Genomic DNA, 19,497 nt, shown 5'->3' with positions numbered 1-19,497 from the left:
CCCAGTAGCTTCTTTTCCTGTACAGTTATAACTGTGATACTCTCCACCCTCCTGTCCTTTTTCCCCCTCCCTTTCTTCCCTAAGGGAGGGTAACCGCACAGAAGCTGATTCAAAGGGTGACTCACTTTTGCGTAGCCTTTCACAAACCTCTGATTGTAACCACAGAACCCAAGGAACAAGCGCGGAGCATTCACAGTCTGGGGTCTGGGCTAAATGGCAACTGCCTTGATTTTGGCTGGGTTTGTAGCTACCCCATCTCGTGAGACTGTGTGTTCAACATAGCTAGCAGACATTTGACAGAACTGGCACCTGTCCTGGGAAAGTTTTAACTCTTCAGCTTTCAGATGGCCCAGCACCTTCAGCAGCCTCGCTTTATTTTCTTCCAAGGTGGATCCAAACACTATGAGGTCATCCAGATACACCAATACCTTAAGTAAGTTCATATCCCCCACTGTCTTCTCCATGGCCTGCTGGAAGTTTGCAGTCCTGAGATGCCCTGGGGCATCCTTTCGAACAGAAAAAATCCTAGGGGACATAAATGCCGTTTTCTCTTTGTCGGCCCCACTCATGGGGATCTGGTAATATCCACTCCTCAAGTCCAGCACGCTGAACCACTTCGCCCCACTCAGGCAGGCTAGCATATCTTCAATCCTTGGGACTGTATACTGGTCAGGGACGGTGCACCTGTTCAGAGTCCTGTAGTCCACACGCTTCAGTACCTCCCCGTTCTTCTTTCGGGCCACTACTACTGGCGACGCATAGGGGCTTCGGGACTCAGTTATAATCCCAGCTTCCTTCAGCTTACACAAATGCTGCTGAACATCCTCCACCTCTGCAGGGGCCAGTCGCCGTGACCTTTCTCTGAATGGGGTATCCTCAGTCACCCAGATAGTGTGACACATGCTTTTGGAACAACCCACATCAAACTCGTCAGACACCTTCCAGCTTCAACATCTTCTCTACCGATCTCCTCTTCCAACCTGCAGGAACTAGGGAGTCCCCGAAGTTGAATGACTCAGTGGTCAACTTTCCCCCTTTTTCCAATAGTTTCTCCCGGCGTGTCTTACAGGGGCACGACACACTACCGTCACCAGGAACAAATGTGCCAGGGGCATCCTCTGCTTAAAGGTGACCTCCCTCTTCGTAGTGCTCCTGACGATCACTGCCATCCTGGTTGCCTGTACAACCGAGGGCTTCTGCAATTCGGGCCTCACCAGTACCCCAGCAAGAAATCCCGACTCCCCCTCATGGTTTTCCAGAGCACCCAGTAAGAGGGCTTTGCTCTCAGTTACTCTGGGAAATTTGGGGGTCCCCTTCACTCTCACTACTTTCCCGGGCCGTGCTACCATTGGCTTCGACTGGTTGAACCACACAGTCCCTTGTCTAAATTCAGTATCTGGCCTGATGCACTTCCTCAAAAGCAGCTCGAAACACTGGGTACACGGACAATGTACCCCGAAAGCTCTTTCCAGCCTTCTCCGTGCAGGCCCCCATGAGCCTCTTCACAAGAGGGATGTTGGTCTCCACCAGAATTGAAACGACACCCATCTCAACAGGGTCCGGACAAACCAGCACTAACGTATCGAGGACCTCAGGCACTCCCACATCGCCTTCTGAGAATTCCAACTTCACTGATAAATAATGGTTGTATGGATAATCACTACCCTGAATGGGGTCAATGGTAAATGCGTCAGATACCAGTTGTAAAATGAATGGTACAACAATGTAACCTGTGACCCGGTGTTGAGTATGGCTTTAGCATAAATACCTTCTATTCATAGCGGCACACTGCAGCAAGGACCCACTAAGCCTTCAGGAATTGGGCCTTTCGCTTTTGGGGGTTCCTTGGTATATTGCTGGGAACGTGTTCCCCCAGAGACACCAGGCCGTTCCCTCTCTGGGTATCCTCTAGGTTTTCACAATGACTCTTCCCGCTGAGGTGCAGGGGGCTCACTCTCCTTCTGGTGTGACACCTGCTGCCAGCAGCCCTCTGTATTGTTTGTTTCCTTGGGGAATCTGCCACACCAAATCAGCTCCATCATATGGGGGGGGGGCCATACCCGCTGATAACAGCTGACATATCTGTGTTCTCAACTCTGCTACAATCTCCTCTACTGCCCAGGGTAGGCTATCTGTGATAACTTCACCGCAGGGGACTACTGCCGAGGACTGTACCCTGCTGACTGAGTCCTCCCATGCCGCCGACGCTTCTTCTCTTCCCCTACCGCTCTGATCAGCTCAACAAAAGATAGAGGGGGGTGCATCTTACAAGACTGTTGGAGATCCCACACAATCAAGTCGTGGGACTATTAGGTCTACTCTTAACTGGTCCACTTCAGCCGCCTGAAAGACTCTTCTGCGTTGCAAGCAATTTAGCTGCCTCTTTAGCCAAAAAATAAAAGCAGAAACCCCACCATGAGCTCCATTGGGCTTCCTGACATGCCAAAAGCATTGTCCAGTGCTTGCAGATAATTGACAGCTATCGCTACGGGTGACTGCAACCTGATGGCTCTCACAATGTCAGTGGCCCGCCCATTCTAACTTACAACCAATCTCTGTCACTTTACATCATCAGAGCACTGCCACTCATCTTAACACCTGAGAGTTCTGCTCCACCCAAGCATCATTCTCCTCTTCCCCTTTAGGGGTGGGCGTTATTCCAGAGAACAGGCAGAGCCTAACATAGCTGAGACTTTGAATCTTATTTTTCCATTAATTCACCAGAGGTAAGGGCGGATACTAACTCAGAATTCTCACACTTCATCGGTGGACGTGGACTAATTAGACATTGCAAATCCGACCACTCTTTCCCCTCACTCCTCAGAAACGTTTGAACCATGTCTTTGAAATCTCCACTGCCAGCTACCACTACGTCCGCACTGGTATGCATTAAAACAAGAGCTATGCCAGCCATTTTATCAAACCTCCGTCCACAATCGCAACTTTAACGGCACATAGTAGGCAAATTAACAATTCATCCGGAGTTAAAATAGCTACCCCGCTGGTTCATTATTCAGGGTAATCAGACAGCATCCAACGGAATCAATCCTGAGCGTAGCCCCCACAATTGTAACTCTAGCTTCGGCTAGCAGCTTAATACGGGTTGATACCCCCCGGCCTGGCCAAACTTAAGAAATCTCGTTTGGGTGGATGCTGCATGATGTGTCCCGTTACAAATCAGTACCCTGAAATAAAAAAATACAGTACACAATATGGGATTAAGTGATTGAGCTTTATAACTCTTACTTTGACTATATGGTTGGTAAAGAAAACAAAAAAAAAGAAAAAGGGCCGATTCTCATGAAACAGTCTATTGCACAATGTTGGAGCTCACTGATAAGCCAGTTGTCTACCATTGACTTCCTCCGATCATCGCTGACCTTCGTACCCTCTCTCCAAGTCCACTCCGTCAGGCGGTCTACCAGCTCTTTCCATTTGCATCTTCTCTCCTCATCTCTCCCCGGCAAAAGTCTGCGAAGCTCTCTCTTGCAGACTCACAAGAAAGAACAACATTTCTCTCACTGGATAGCCCCAGCATTCCAAACCCTGTTATTTCTAGTCATAACCAAAATATTGCTGCTACAGAGAAACCATTTTATTGGCAGTGAAACCTTACAGCATGTTACACAGATATAACAGCTTCAGTCCTGCATCCATTCAGTTTCTTCTGGAAAACAGGAAGGGACCAGAGACTTCCATTATCTGGTGATTTAAGTTTCACATCCAGATTTTGTTTTCAAGTAAGCTGCCCGATGCTATGGCATTAAATACAATAGGTTAAATATTGTAGTCCACTGATAGCTATGTGTTATTACTGCAGTCACAGCTATTACATACGCTGTTTCTTGAATGAATGCTAAATTTCCATCTGCTTGCCAAATCTCATGCTGTATTTGCCTCATTGGTGCTTGCAGGATACCACATCCTAGTCCTGGTCATGCTGGTGATGTAATTTTGTTTCTCTTTTTTACTTTTTTAAGCCTATAATTGAGAGTCAGAAATAGGTTTAATATCACAGGAATCCGTTGTGAAATTTGTTATTTTGTGGCAGCAGTACATTGCGAATATGTAATAAAAAAAACTGTAAATTACAATAGTGTATATACACACACACACACAAGCTACAAATATCATGGGCACATTTATATACAGCTAGGGTGTTTAAGATTTTTGCACAATACTGTAGTAATTTTATGTATTGCATTGTACTGCTGGCGCAAAAAAAAAATTTCATGATATATGTCAGTGATGATAAACCTGCTGATATGGATCTCTATTGTGGATGGAAAGTGGGAAGGAGGCAGGGAGAGAGGAATTATAGTTGGGGAAAAGGGGGAGGGAGAGGGGAGGGAGCAAGAAGAACTAGAGAGACATTCTGTAATGATCAATAAACCTATTGTTTGGAAGCAAATGACCTTGCCTTATGTCTCAGGGCTGAGTGTCTCTGCACCCACATCAGAATTTATCTCCTGGTACTCCTCCTCTCCCACATCCCTCCCGTGGCACTCCACCCTCACGATTCCCAACGTCCTTTCTCCTACCAGGTTTACAAACTCCCTCTCTGCTCCACGTTGACAAGTATATTAGTGTGCAAAAGTCTAAGGCCCCGAGCTACAAATTTGTGCCCAGGACTTTTGCATAGGACTTTTGTGTGTGTATATATGTATGTCCTGGATGATGAGGGTCTTTAATGGCAGGTGCCACTTTTTTCCAGCATTGGCTTTGGAAGCTAGAATAAAATAAAAAGCTGCCTTTAATTAAATGATATTTAGCTAAACACTTTCTAATTGTTTTTATTACATGTTTAAGAATTTGTCAAGAAATTTAAGGTGAAAATGGAAATCTTACAATGAGACCTGAGGAGCAACTGCTTCACACAGAGGGTGGTGCATATACAGAATGAACTGTCACAGGAAGTGGTAACGGCAGATATAATAACAGCAGTTAGATGCCATTTAACTGATAAATGGAAAGGAAAGGCTTGGAGATTTGGGCTGAATGCAGGCGTATGTGACTAATTTAGATGGACATTTTGGTCTGCATTGATGGGTTAGCCTGTATCTGTGATGTTAGTCATTGAATGTTGACTGTTGACTGTTAAACATCCAAACATTTCATAGAAACATAGAAAACCTACAGCACAGTACAGGCCCTTCAGCCCACAAAGTTGTGCTGAACATGTCCTTACCTTAGAACTACCTAGGCTTACCCATAGCCCTCTTTTTTTCTAAGCTCCACGTAGCTATCCAGGAGTCTCTTAAAAGATCCTTTCGTATCCCCCTCCAACCCCGCCGCTGGCAGCCTATTCCACGCAATCACCACTGTCTGCGTAAAAAAAAAGACAACTTATCCCTGACATCTCCTCTGTACCTACTTCCAAGCACCTTAAAACTATGCCCTCTTGTGCTAGCCTTTTCAACCCTGGGAAAAAGTCTCTGACTATCCACATGATCAATGCCTCTCATCATCTTGTACACCTCTATCAGGTCACCTCTCATCCTCCGTTGCTCCAAGGAGAAAAGACCGAGTTCACTCAACCTATTCTCATAAGGCATGCTCCGCAATCCAGGCAACATCCTTGTAAATTTCCTCTGCACCCTTTCTATGGTTTCCATGTCCTTCCTATAATGAGGTGACCAGAATTGAGCACAGTACTCCAAGTGAGGTCTGACCAGGGTCCTATAGAGCTGCAACATTTCTATCCTTATTCCTTTGTGGCTCTTCACATAACCTCAAATATATTGTTTTGGTCAGAATGTTAGGCCACTCTAGGATTTCTGGTTTAGATTTAATGCTCTTCAGTCATTTTACGCAATACAATAATATGGGTTTTAGTTTGAGGTAATATAATTCCTGTGCAATGTTGTGCACTGAGCATAGTCCAGCATGATCCAGCCCATTATAGTTTTGAACAGGATCAATATTTTAAATCAAGTGTGAGGTGGTGCATTTTGGTAGGTCAAATATGATGGCAGAATACAGTATTAATGGTAAGACTCTTGGCAGTGTGGAGGATCAGAGGGATCTTGGGGTCCAAGTCGATAGGACACTCAAAGCTGCTGCGCAGGTTGACTCTGTGGTTAAGAAGGCATACAGTGCATTGGTCTTCATCAACCATAGGATTGAGTTCAAGAGCTGAGAGGTAGTATTACAGCTATATAGGAGCCTGGTCAGACCGCAGTTGGAGTACTGTGCTCGGTTCTGGCCACCTCACTACAGGAAAGAAGTGGAATCTATAGAAAGGGTACAGATAGGAGATTTACAAGGATGTTGCCTGTTTTGGGGAGCATGCCTTACTAGAATAGGTTGAGTGAACTTGGCCTTTTCACCTTGGAGCGACGGAGGATGAGAGGTGACCTGATAGAGGAGTATAAGGTAATGAGAGGCATTGATCGTGTGGATAGTCAGAGGCTTTTTCCCAGGGCTGAAATGGCTAACACGAGAGGGCACAGTTTTAAGGTGCTTAGAAGTAGGTACAGAGGGGATGTCAAGGGTAAGTTTTTTACGCAGAGAGTGGTGAGTGCGTGGAATGGGCTGCCAGCAACTGTGGTGGAGACAGACACAATAGGGTCTTTTAAGAGATTCCTGGATAGGTACATAGTGCTTAGAAAAATATACAGCTATGGGTAACCCTAGGTAATTCCTAAAGTAAGTACATGTTCGACACAGCATTGAGGCCTGAAGGGCCTGTATTGTGCTGTAGGTTTTCTTTGTTTCTATGTTTTCTAAGTGATTGGGGAAATCTAATTTGTTGGACCAAATTAGCATGCGTTTATGCAGTTCACTTCTCTGTCCTGTCAACTTCGGAACTTTTTAATTCATGTTGATTGGTCTTTATCAGCATTTTATTTTGATATTTGTTCATTGATGTCAAATGATTGCATTACTAGTCTTTCAAATTATCTTGCAAGACAATGTTACAATCATCAGGACTGTATTAAAACAGTTCTTTAAAAGGTGATCTTGTGATTTAAGCTATTTTATTCTATCAAAAGCTTTTGTAGTTGTATGAAAGAATCATGAGAAGGACCTAGATGAAAACTCTTTTAACTGGATAGATATTTTTGAAATTAAAAACAATTTTGAGAATCTATTGGACTTCATGTTTGATCACTGGTGAACATGTTTACAGGATTTCTAAAACCCGCTCAAAATAAATGAAACAGATTTCTGGAGTTTTTGTGAAAAGGAAAAATAACGGATTCAGGAATGCCAGGATTCAGTTTAATGGTTTGCAATTTAAAATAAGTCTTTGTAAAATTTATGCTGAGCTCTAAATTGGAACTTAGTTTTAAACCTCAGCAGTCATACAACTTTACTGGTTGAGTTGTGGCAGCTCTTGTCAATTCAAGAATAGCAATGTTCAAGTTTTGGAATGTTCCTATTAGTTTAGCGAAAGAGGGTATCTCCCATTGCAAAAAAAAATGATGAAGGGAAAAGGTCAGCTTTAGTTATGGATTTATTGCATCCTGCATTTATGCATTGTTAGGTACCTCGTAACTGGGTGTCTAACCAGCAGAGAAAGAAGAATTTGTTGGAGTCTGGTGGTACTATACTAAAGGTGTTTATTAATAAAAAATAAGCAAAACCATATCAATAATGCAAATGTACATAGAAAACAAGTTAGCAGTAATAAACCTAAAAGTGTAGGAATAATAATAATCAATAATAAACAAGCTGTATCGATGTCTAGGGGTAAATAAATTGTCATAGAAAAGTATAAAGTTCAGTTTATAAGTGCTGATGTAGTTATGGTTGTTGTATTGTAATCGTTGGAGAGAGAGAGAGAGAGAGAGCGAGCGAGCGAGATGTAACATCTGCAGTCAGGCAAACCTTCCTTTGCTTTCTTAATCCGTCATAACGGTGTGGTCATTCAGTTATGACTTCTCCATCCGTCTGCTAGACCGTTCTTTTGTGGTGGACTCGTCACTCTGGCATGAGTGGACACACACACAAGTCCCCACCGGCCCTGCGTTAACACTGATAGCCTTAATGGCCGACCTCCTGGTTCGGTCTTCGAAGCCCCCACCTTTCTTGTGGGTTCCAACACTCAATCAGTGTCCACTGGCGTGCTGGAGGGTGTCTCTCCAGACCTGTCTTTTTATCCCTACTAACTCAGCGATCCATCACCCCTGAATGACTGTGTCCATAAAATAAGGCCACTCCTTCAGTCCACTGAGGAATGTTTATGAGCAAACTATTGTCCTTGCAGCGAAACAGTAAATAATTCAAAAAAAAGGAGTCACAATACGGTTAATCAGCAATTTTCCCCTCTCTCTTATCTGTCGCCAATGTTCTTGCGTGTTTTTCCGTCTCTCTTTCTCATGGTCAGCATAGTAACAGTAATAGTTCGTGGTTCTCAGGAGGGGAATAGTTAACTCTGTACCCCATTGTCCATCAGGTCTGTTCATCACCCATAACAGCATAAACTTTATGGGGTGTATCTGCTGTATAAGAGCCTGGTGGTTTTTTGTCCTTGAACTTCATTGACTTTCTTTGGTCTCTTGCTGACCTTTTTAAAATCCTAATCTTTCTTAAGCTTTCAGTTACCCTCTCGATGCTCAATCTTTCTGATTTGACATGGAGAATCTTACGACCTCTTCTACATCAAAGCCTCCTGGAAGTAATTGCTACCTTTGATTAATAGCCTTGCATTTACAATTTGTCCATCAAGTTAATTGGAAACAAACTATTGGTGAAGCAATCAATTTCTTCACAACCACGGGTTAGCCTTGTTGTGTCCATAAGCATCTGGTGATAAATACAGTAACATTTTCCATAATTGGATAAGAAGTACATGCCCAAGTTGGGAAAAGTACCCATGTTAACTTAATTGTAGCATCCTGAGGTCTTGAGGTTAATTTGGCTTTATTAGAACCTCAGGAATTGTGTTTGTTGTGGACAGGTTTTGGATAGACAGATAGATACTTTGTTGATCCCAAATGAAATTACAAATATACAACTACTAGAAGAGAAATAAGAAAGAATTAAAAATAAGTTACCTCAAACAGTCTAACAAGAGGGGATCATCACTATTGGTTGTCTCATTATGGAGCCTAATGGCAGAGGGTAAGAGTGACCTTGTATAGTGCTCTTTGGAGCAGTACAGTTGTTTTAGTCTATTACTAAAAATGTTCTGTTCAACCAAGGGTTCATGCTGAGGGTGAGAAACATTGTCCAGAATTGCCAGGATTTTCTGTAGTGTCCTTTGTTATACCACAGACTCCAATGTGCCCAGTTTGACTCCTATAACAGAGCCAGCCTTTGCAATCAGTTTGTTGAGCCTGTTGGCATCACCCGTGTTGATACCATTGCCCCAGGACACCAATGCATAGAAGATTGTACTGGAGGCAGCAGACTTGTAAAACACGTGAAGAATAGGTCTGCATACTCCAAAGGATCTCAGTCTCCTAAGGAAGTAGAGGTGACTCTGACCCTTCTTGTACACAGCTTCTGTGTTGGTGCTCCACTCAAGTCTGTCATCCAAGTGCACTCCCAAGTACTTGTGGATCCTCACCACATCCACATCCTCACCATCAATAGTAACAAGGAGCTGCGCAGGCTTAGTCTTCCTAAAGTCCATCACCATCTTCTTTGCCTTACTACTGTTGAGCTGCAGATGGTTCAACTTGCACCATTTGACAAAGTCCGCCACCAGGGCCCTGTATTAACCCAATTATTGCTGAGTCATCATGAATTTCTGCAGATGACATGACTCAGTGTTGTACCATTAAAAACAGTTTGAACGTGTAGTATATTAACATCACAATGAAAAATACCTTAATTTTAAAAGAATGTTCCATTCAAAAGTTTTTGGATGTTTGTTTGCATTGGTTAGTTTAAAACATTCTTTCATGTAAAAGTCTTTTCAGAAGAACCTATTTGAATATGACTTTTGCTTGAATCTTGCTTTCTGTGTTGTAAATAACACATATTATGACCACAAGTCTTTGAAATAGTGCAAAGGCATGTTAATGTTTTACTTTTGCTCTTGTGAAAAGAGAACACCTTTTCCCTTTATTAGGGAGATAGAGAGCCTTTGGATGTTAAGTTGTTGGGTGAACGATTAGTTTTTGTCACACTGCAGATCATGGTCTTTTTTAGAATTCTTGCTACTGCATGCTTGATGGGTGGCGGTTACATACTTTTTTTGTGGAAATGTGTGGGGGAGAGTCTACTGCTTGTGCATGGGAGGGAGAGGAGGGGGCTTTGGGGTTTTAACGTTCTAATTGTCATTCATTCTTTGGGACATTCTGTTTTCATGAATGTCTGGGAAGAAAAAGAATTTGAGAATGTTTATTGTCTGCATTCCTCTGATTTTAAATGGAACTTTTTCCTATTAATTCCTCAATGAATCAGCTCTTCAAAGTTATTACTGTTTAAGATGTATTTCATAAAAATTTTCAGAGCTGTGAAATATTTTTGTAATCCGTTTTAAACAGTCTGTTTAATTTTGTGATTATTTACAATTTTAGCCCATTATTCCTATGTTTACGCGGAATATTCGAGAAGGATTTAGAACATTTGGATGCTTTGGTAAGTAGATTCAGAGTTGTTCTGCAGAGTATTAAGTGCACAGTTGAAGTGTTAGCAACACTTCAATAGCAATAAAGTGTTAGCAATATTTTAAAAAATATTCACATTGAAGTTATATCTGATGAAATGATGGCACCATCTTGCATCAGCTCCCATTTTGCTCCAGTTTCATTATTTTCTGGAGTTTCCAATGTGTTTCAGACCAAGTGAACAGCTGTTGATGAATCTTGGGAAAGATGTGGATTTCAATCACTGCATTGTGTTGTATAGGGTGATGCAGTGGTTAGCATGACACTGTCCCGCTGTTTGGCGATCCATTCTGGTGCTGTTGTGTAAGGTGTCTCTGTACCTCCTCCCTGTGGAATGCGTGTGTTTTCTCCAAGTTCTCCGATTTCTTCCCACAGTCCAATGATGTGCTGGGTAGGTTAATTGGTCATTGTAAATTGTCCCATGATTAAGTTAGCATTTGTCGGGAGTTGCTGGAGTAGCGTGGTTGAAAGGCCGGAAGGCCTACTTCATATTGTATTGTGTTACGTACCCCGTAACTGGGTGTCTTACCAGCAAAGATAGAAGTATCCGTTGGAGTCTGGTACTATTTTCAACAGTGTTTATTAGTAAAATATACATAACAATATCAATGCAAATATACAGATAATACACGTTAGCAATACTAAACCTAGAAGTGTGGGTATAATAATAATCAATAATAAACAAGCTCTATCGTTGTCTAGCGGATAATGAATTGTCATATGTGAGTATAAAGTTCAGTTCAGTTCATGCAGGCTGAGGTAGTGTTTGGTCGGTGTGTTGTAATTGTTGGGGAGAGAGAGTGAGAGAGAGAGAGCGATCAAACAGTGACAGCTATTGTCTTGCAAACCTGCCTTTACGATCTTGATACGTCGATGTGTTGTTGCTGTGGCCATTCAAGTATGACCCCTCTGTCCTTTAGCTAGACCATTCTTCCGTGGTGGACTCGTCACCCAGGCAAGGGTGGACACACACACAAGCCCCCACCGGCCTGGCTATAAACACTGAGTTAAAATTGACCGATCCTTCGTTCGGTCTCCGATGCCCCACACTTTCTCGTGGGTTTCTGATGCTCACTGGTGTGTCTCCTGGTGCGTCTGAGGGGTGTCACCCCAGACCTCACTTTTATCCCCACTCACGGGTCAATCAGGTTTGAATGACTTAACCCATCAAACCATCCCACTCTGGCTGTCCACTGAGGAATTTTAATGAGCAGGATGGTACCACGTAAACAGCCCTCTCCGCAGCCATATGTCTTTCGGGAGACATAACATGGTGGATAAACATAACTCTCTCTCAGGCTGTTATCAGTAACAGATGTCCTGGCCTGTTTTCTTTTGTCTCTCTTACTCTCTCATTAGCAGCATCGAAATAGTAACAGTTTGCAATTCTCCAAAGGGGGGGCATGGGCAACTCTGCACCCTTCTGCCCATCAGAGTTGTTCATCCGTAACACCCCCATCCTTCTAGGAATTTTCACCAAAGGGGAAAATTAACTAATACAGAGTCTTACAGAATTACAGAATCTAACAAAGTACAGAAAGGCTTTTTTTTTTAACTACAGAGCAATACAGATATACATTCAACTTAGTATCTAGATAAGCAGTCAGCGATTACATTGTCACTTCCTTTAATATGCTGTATCTTAATGTCAAATTCTTGCAGCATCAGACTCCAACTTAACAACCTCCTGTTTTTATTTTTCATGTTAGCCAGGAATACCAACGGGTTGTGATCTGTATAAACAATTAAGGGTCTTTGTGCTGAACAAATGTACACTTCAAAATGTTGTATCGCCAAAACAAGTGCCAACAATTCCTTTTCCACGGTAGAGTAATTCCTCTGGTGCACATTGAACTTCCGAGAGAAATACACTACCAGGTGCTCCACCCCATCCCCTGCTTGCTGGAATAGGACTGCCCCTGCAGCCTCATCACTTGCATCAGTCGCCAGGGAGAAGGGTTTTAACAAGTCAGGTGCCTTTAACACAGGGTGATGGCACAGTATGGTTTTTAACTTTTCAAAAGCATCCTGACAAGAATTGCTCCATTCAAATTTTTCCTCCTTCCGTAGGAGTTTTGTAAGTGGGAGGGCAATATCTACAACATTTTTACAGAATTTTTGGTAGTATCCCACCATGCCCAGAAATCTTCTCAGTGCCCTTTTACTGGTGGGTACAGGAACCTCGGAAATAGCCTGCACTTTTGCTTGCACAGGAGCCAACTGCCCCTGTCCTACCACATACCCCAAGTACGTGATTGTGGCATGACCAAATTCACTCTTTGCAAGGTTCACTGTAAGTTGGGCTGCAGACATTCTTTTAAACAGGTTTTCTGCAGCCTCAATGTGCTCCTCCCAGGTGTCACTCCAAACTACCACATCATCAATATAAGCCTTGGTGTTGGTTAACCCTTTTATCACTGTGTCAATCATCCTCTGGAATGTCCCTGGTGCATTTTTCATTCCAAACGGCAAAACATTGTACTCGTAAAACCCGGATGGGGTGACAAAGGCTGAAATTTCTTGAGCCCTGTCTGTCAAAGGAACGCACCAGTACCCCTTTAACAAGTCAATCTTAGTGATGTACCTCGCCTTCCCCATTTTATCAATGCAATCATCCACCCTAGGGATAGGGTAAGCATCTGTCTGCGTGAGAGCATTCACCTTTATGTAATCGGTACAGAATCTTATGGGACTGTCCAGTTTTGGTACGACTATGCAGGGAGAGGCCCACACAGAAGAGGATTCGCGGATTATACCAGCAGCTAGCATATGCTCAATCTCTTTTTCTACTAGCTTGCTCTTTTCCGAATTCATCCGATAAGGGGATTGTTTAATAGGCTGGGTCAAGGTAACAATCGCATCATGTTCGCTTCCTTTACACCTCCTTGGAACATCTGGACATAAATCTGTATGTCGTTTAATGAGCTGTGTTAACTGCTCTCTTTGTTCAGGCTCTAAGTGATTGACTTTATCAGCAAGGTTTGTTAAAATAACAGAATTCTCTAATCTGGTGGGTACTATACTTACCTTTTCAAACCGCTCTGGTTCCTCCTCTACACTCCTTTCTCCTCATCAGTTTTCGTGACTGCACCGACCACCGCGGGGGTCGTTTCATGATTACCTTTCATCATGTTCACGTGAACCAACTGGTTCGGCTTTCGTCTATCAGGTGTTTCAATCACATAATTCAGTGAGTCTATTTTCTTAATCACTTTAGACGGTCCTTGAAACCTTGCCTGTAGGGGGTTGGTGACTACAGGAAATAGGACCAAAACCTTATCGCCCACGTGAAACTCTTGCTGTCTCGTTCGTTTGTCATACCATTGTTTCATTCTTGTCTGGGAGTCTTTAAGATTTTCTTTTGCCAAGACGCATACCTTATGGAGTCTTTCCCGGTATTTTAAAACATAGTCAATCACACTGACCTGAACGTTCGGACTAGACCACTTCTCTTGAAGTAGGGTTAAAGGTCCTCTGGGCCTGTGACCAAAAACAAGCTCAAACGGACTGAACCCCAGAGATTCCTGAACCGTATTCCTCACTGCAAATAACAGAAGTGGTACTGCATCATCCCAGTCTCGAACGTTTCCCTGACAGTAAGTTTTAATCATGGTCTTTAGTGTAGCGTGGAATCTTTCCAACGCTCCTTGAGATTCCGGATGGTATGCCAAAGCTAAAGTTCGTTTGACTCCCATCTGGGTCATCATTTGCTGAAATGCTTTGGATGTAAATGTACTCCCCTGATCCGACTGTATTTCCTTAGGTAGCCCCACTGTGGTAAAGAATTTAATGAGGGCTTTCACCACCGCAGGGGTCCTAATATTCCCCAGAGTCACAGCCTCTGGAAATCGTGTAGTGGCACACATCATGGTTATGACGTACTGCTGCCCACTCGCTGTTTTAGGTAAAGGACCCACAAAATCCACAATGATTCGGGAGAAAGGCTCCTCAAAAGCGGGTATTGGTCTGAGAGGTGCCTTAGGGATAACCTGGTTTGGCTTTCCTACCACCTGACATGTATGGCACCTTTTACAATAATCAGCAATATCTTTTCTCATGTTTGACCAATAGAAATCTTTCATAACCCTATCCACTGTCTTCCTTACTCCCAAATGTCCACCTAGAGGTCCCTTATGAACTAAGTTCAAAATTTCGTCCCGATACACCTTCGGAACTACCACCTGATGAACCACCACCCAATCCTCATCGACCGGCACCGTGGTGGGCCTCCACTTCCTCATCAACACACCCTCCTTCAGGCAGTAAGGAAGGCCTGTCTCAATCTCTGTCTCAGCAAGAACTGACTCTCTCAATGCCACCAGTCCCTCATCACGTCCCTGCTCCTTTATAAATTCTGTTCTTGCTAAGGGTAGGTTTGCCTCCTCTCCTTTACTCTCTTTCACCTCCCTATTCTCTGTTTTACCATCTCCTAACCCCTCTTGGTACAGGGTCGGTAAAAATGTCTCGGCCAAATCAACACTGGACTCATTTAAACTGTCCTCTTTCTCAGCCGCCTTTCTCGACATGCTGCAAGTGATCACGCATGCGGGATAGATCTTAGAATCCAGGGCCGGGTCCTCAGCACTCACAGGCTTGCTCGTTAATTTCACTGCTGAACACACCTCACCACCTGCTAAATCATTACCAAGAAGGACGTCCACGCCGTCTCTCGGTAATTCTGACCTTGGCCTTTCTCGTCGATATACTGATCGAATCAATACACCCTGTAGGAACTGCTGCTTTCCCTTTTCCTGTCTCCTTCTTCGGAGCAAAGCACTTAGATGCAATATGACCAACCTTTCCACAATTGTAACAGGTCAAGCCAGGAACCTTCCTGCCAGCCTGCTTGTCTTCACCCTTTTTGCCTCTAGCTCAGCTCTTTCCTTTTCCCTTTTCACCTCTAACTCCTTTAGCTGGAGCTCATACTCCCTTTTCTTCTGTTCCACATCCAACCTTAACCTTTCCAACTCTTAACTGAACCATTCCATCAACTGGTTTCCTTTCCAGGAACAGATCCAATACCCCAGCTGAAAACACATCCTTATCCATGTAATACTGAGCTATGGCCGTCCGTATCTCCCACTTTTTCATTGACGACTTCACCTCTGTAAGATTTAATCGTCTCGCAGTATTCACCAAGTCCGTCTTTTTGGCATCCTCTAGCGCCTTCAAAGTCGGATTTTCTAAAAATGTGTCTATATCCATCTTTGCTGCTTTCCCGTCTGGTTTCCCACGCAACCAGATCAAAGTCTGGACATATAGCCCAATTCACTGGCCCTCCAAATTGGTATCAAATCTCAAGACGAGGCCCCAGTTTGTTATGTACCCCGTAACTGGGTGTCTTACCAGCAAAGATAGAAGTATCCGTTGGAGTCTGGTGGTACTATTTTCAACAGTGTTTATTAGTAAAATATACATAGCAATATCAATGCAAATATACAGATAATACACGTTAGCAATACTAAACCTAGAAGTGTGGGTATAATAATAATCAAAAATAAACAAGCTCTATCATTGTCTAGGGGATAATGAACTGTCATATGTGAGTATAAAGTTCAGTTCAGTTCGTACAGGCTGAGGTAGTTGTTGGTCAATGTGTTGTAATTGTTGGAGAGAGAGCGATCAAACAGTGACAGCTATTGTCTTGCAAACCTGCCTTTACGATCTTGATACGTCGATGTGTTGTTGTGGCCATTCAAGTATGACCCCTCTGTCCTTTAGCTAGACCATTCTTCCGTGGTGGACTCGTCACCCAGGCAAGGGTGGACACACACACAAGCCCCCACCGGCCTGGCTATAAACACTGAGTTAAAATTGACCGATCCTTCGTTCGGTCTCCGATGCCCCACACTTTCTCGTGGGTTTCTGATGCTCACTGGTGTGTCTCCTGGTGCGTCTGAGGGGTGTCACCCCAGACCTCACTTTTATCCCCACTCACGGGGTCTCCGGTGTCAATCAGGTTTGAATGACTTAACCCATCAAACCATCCCACTCTGGCTGTCCACTGAGGAATTTTAATGAGCAGGATGGTACCACATAAACAGCCCTCTCCGCAGCCATATGTCTTTCGGGAGACATAACATGGTGGATAAACATAACTCTCTCTCAGGCTGTTATCAGTAACAGATGTCCTAGCCCAGGGGTGGGCAAACTTTTTGACTTGGGCCACAAAGGGTTCTAAGATTTGACAGGGGGGCCGGACCAGGAGCAGATGGACGGAGTGTTTTGGTAATACACCTCATAAGAGAAAATAAAATATCATGGGATATGTAGAAAACATGTGCTTTAATTTCAATTGAAAATGAACACATGCATTACAACAAAATATCTGTCTTTGAAGTCCCATGGTATTTAGCTATTTATTGAAATGACTTTTAAAACACTGAAAATTAAATGAATAAAATACAGCTTTTTTTAATAGTAACAGTTATTATTTTAAAGCACTGAAAATTCTGATATCCTTCAAGATATTATCATCATCACTCTCCTCCTGACTGTCTTTATTTCAAAAACCGTAGGAGATGCAGGAGATGTTGGAGAGAGGGAGTCCTGCTCCTTCTTATTCAATTGTCCCCTGTGCCAAAACTCAACAACGACCCGCACAATGACAGAACAGTATGCGGAGCGCGTTATTTGATCTGGAGCGCATTTTTTATTTTGAGAACGTAGGTGCACCTGCGCACTACTCATGTCCATCACTTAACAGAAATGACATGTAACATGTAAGGCTTATTGAAAAAAATATTTTCAAATGCATTTTTTACATAACACAACGAAGAAACTTATTTTTAATTTCAGTGGGAACAGTGTTGTTGGTCTCCCTTTTTAGCCAGCACATCAAAGTCTGGATGTAGTTTTGTTGTGGCGATTCTCAGGATGGATCTGAGGTGTTGGTCAGTTAACTTGGATCTGTGGCTGGCTTTGTTGATGTTCATGACGCTGAACGCCTGTTCACACAAATAGGTCGAGCCGAACAAAGAGTAAAGCGCAAATGTGGAGTAATACGCTGCACCTCAACAAAGGTCAATGTGTAGCGGTGTATTACATGCAGTGCTAAAATTACGACACGGAGTCGGTAACTGCAGTCGAAGAAAAAAACTTTATTCGAAATCCCCAGCCTCACTTTAATCCTCCCTCAACCTGCCCCCCTGCGCAGAGGCTCCAAAGCTCTGTGCTCACAAATCCCCGCAGGCTACCTCCCTTAGCCGGAACGCTGGCTAATTGTGAGCCGGTTCGGATGTGCCAGGAAATGGGTCACCACAAATGTATATAGAGTGCGTCATCTGTTGGGAAAATGCCAGAATTGCGGGGAAAAAACATTAACAAGGTTTATTAATATAATTTCATCAAGTTCTGCGGGCCGGATTAAAAAGCTTAACAGGCCGTAGTTTGCCCATGCCTGTCCTAGCCTGTTTTCTTTTGTCTCTCTTACTCTCTTGTTAGCAGCATCGAAATAGCATGCGATTCTCCAAAGGGGGGGCATGGGCAACTCTGCACCCTTCTGCCCATCAGAGTTATTCATCCTTCGTAACAATTGCGAAACAAAATAAAATAAATAAATGTTTCACTTTTACTTCAATCTTTGAATTTTGAGCATTCTTGTTAAATAAATTGCATTTGGCTAAATGATAATGATGTAGATGTGAAATGAAGTAATCCTGATAGTAATCTAAATGATAACATAATCTTGTGGAAGTGATAAATTCTTTCTGGAGTGACAATCAAGCTGCTGGTGAAGCTTAGCGGCTCGGGTAGCATGTGTGGCGGCAAAAGGTAGTGATGTTTCAGACTGAGATGTTGCGTTAGAACTGAGACTGTTGAAAGGAGAGAGCCAGCATAACAAGATAAAGGGAGGCTATGACAGGAGCTGTCAAATGATAGGTGGATTCAGGTAATGAGGGGTTGATGGGCAGATAGGTGCAGATGGGGGAGAGAAGGATAGATAATGTATATCTGCAGAGGCTCAGATGATAAGTGGAGACAAATTATGAAATTGGATAGGCAAGGAAGGTGATGAGTGGAACCAGAGGACAGAGATGATGAACAAGTTGGGGACAGTAGTAGGAGGGTGGAGGTAAACGTGTGGGTTCAGTATATGTGTTATAGGGAGACAGAATCAGGTGGGGGAGGGGAGCAGAGGTGTGTGGATTTGAGGAATGTCTTGATGATAAGGTGGGTGAAAAAGAAGTGGATTTGAGATGAAAGAAATAGCAATTCTATAATTGAATGAATGTTTAACGTATAAATTAATATGTATGCCTTTTAATTTAGAAATCCCTTCCTTAATCAAAATGGCTTTATGGAAAAAGTAGGATGCAATTCCACATCACTTTTAAAAACAACTTATGAGTAACAATAATAATGCTAATAATGTGAACAATATTCCTAAACAAATGGACAGTTGGTTTGTGCAGGTTTTTAGATCCAGTTGTAAGCAGTATATTTAAGCCAAAGGCTTATTTGTCAGACTTGGTAAATTGTTCATCTTTTTTCATATTGAAATGACACGCTGTATGGAAGGACAGACATGAAATAGGCAGACTAACTTAATCATATTTAATCTTTTAACAGGCATTTGTAAATGGTTGTATGAAAAATTTAAATGGCCATTTGTTCCAATTTATGGAGGATTTCCTGTCAAGTTTTGCACCTATTTGGGTGACCCTATTCCTTATGATCCCAATATAACCGCTGCTGAGCTGGCTGACAAGGTAACTTATTTTTCTGTTACAGTTTATTGGGTTCTCTCACAATGAGCATGGGACAAATCCTGGAATTGCTGCTTATGATCCTTGCTTCTTGCACTGTAAAGGGGTTAGAGAGTTAATCTCTTTGACGACCTTCACCCTGGATTTGGGTTCTGAAGCAAAGTGAGACCTCGCTGGGATGACCTTTGATAGAAGGCTAAGCTGGGGATCAGAACTTTGTCTTC

The 19,497-nt window shown here is 43.0% G+C and overlaps 1 protein-coding gene across 2 annotated transcripts in view; it reads left to right on the top strand.

Annotated features, from left to right (window-relative positions):
* tmem68 (transmembrane protein 68) overlaps positions 1-19,497 on the top strand; it is a 61,008-nt gene that overhangs the window by 31,948 nt on the left and 9,563 nt on the right. The window contains exons 5-6 of one of the 2 annotated variants that reach the window (XM_059981121.1): positions 10,476-10,536; positions 19,137-19,276. In XM_059981121.1, coding sequence (XP_059837104.1) covers positions 10,476-10,536; positions 19,137-19,276 — 201 coding nt within the window. The remainder of the gene's footprint in view (positions 1-10,475; positions 10,537-19,136; positions 19,277-19,497) is intronic. The other variant, XM_059981127.1, reaches the window with a different exon arrangement.

This window comes from Hypanus sabinus, chromosome 1 (genome assembly GCF_030144855.1).
Source record: "Hypanus sabinus isolate sHypSab1 chromosome 1, sHypSab1.hap1, whole genome shotgun sequence".
Classification (NCBI taxonomy): domain Eukaryota; kingdom Metazoa; phylum Chordata; class Chondrichthyes; order Myliobatiformes; family Dasyatidae; genus Hypanus; species Hypanus sabinus.
Note: the sequence above shows the minus strand (reverse complement) of the source record. Positions and strands in the feature narration are given on the sequence as shown.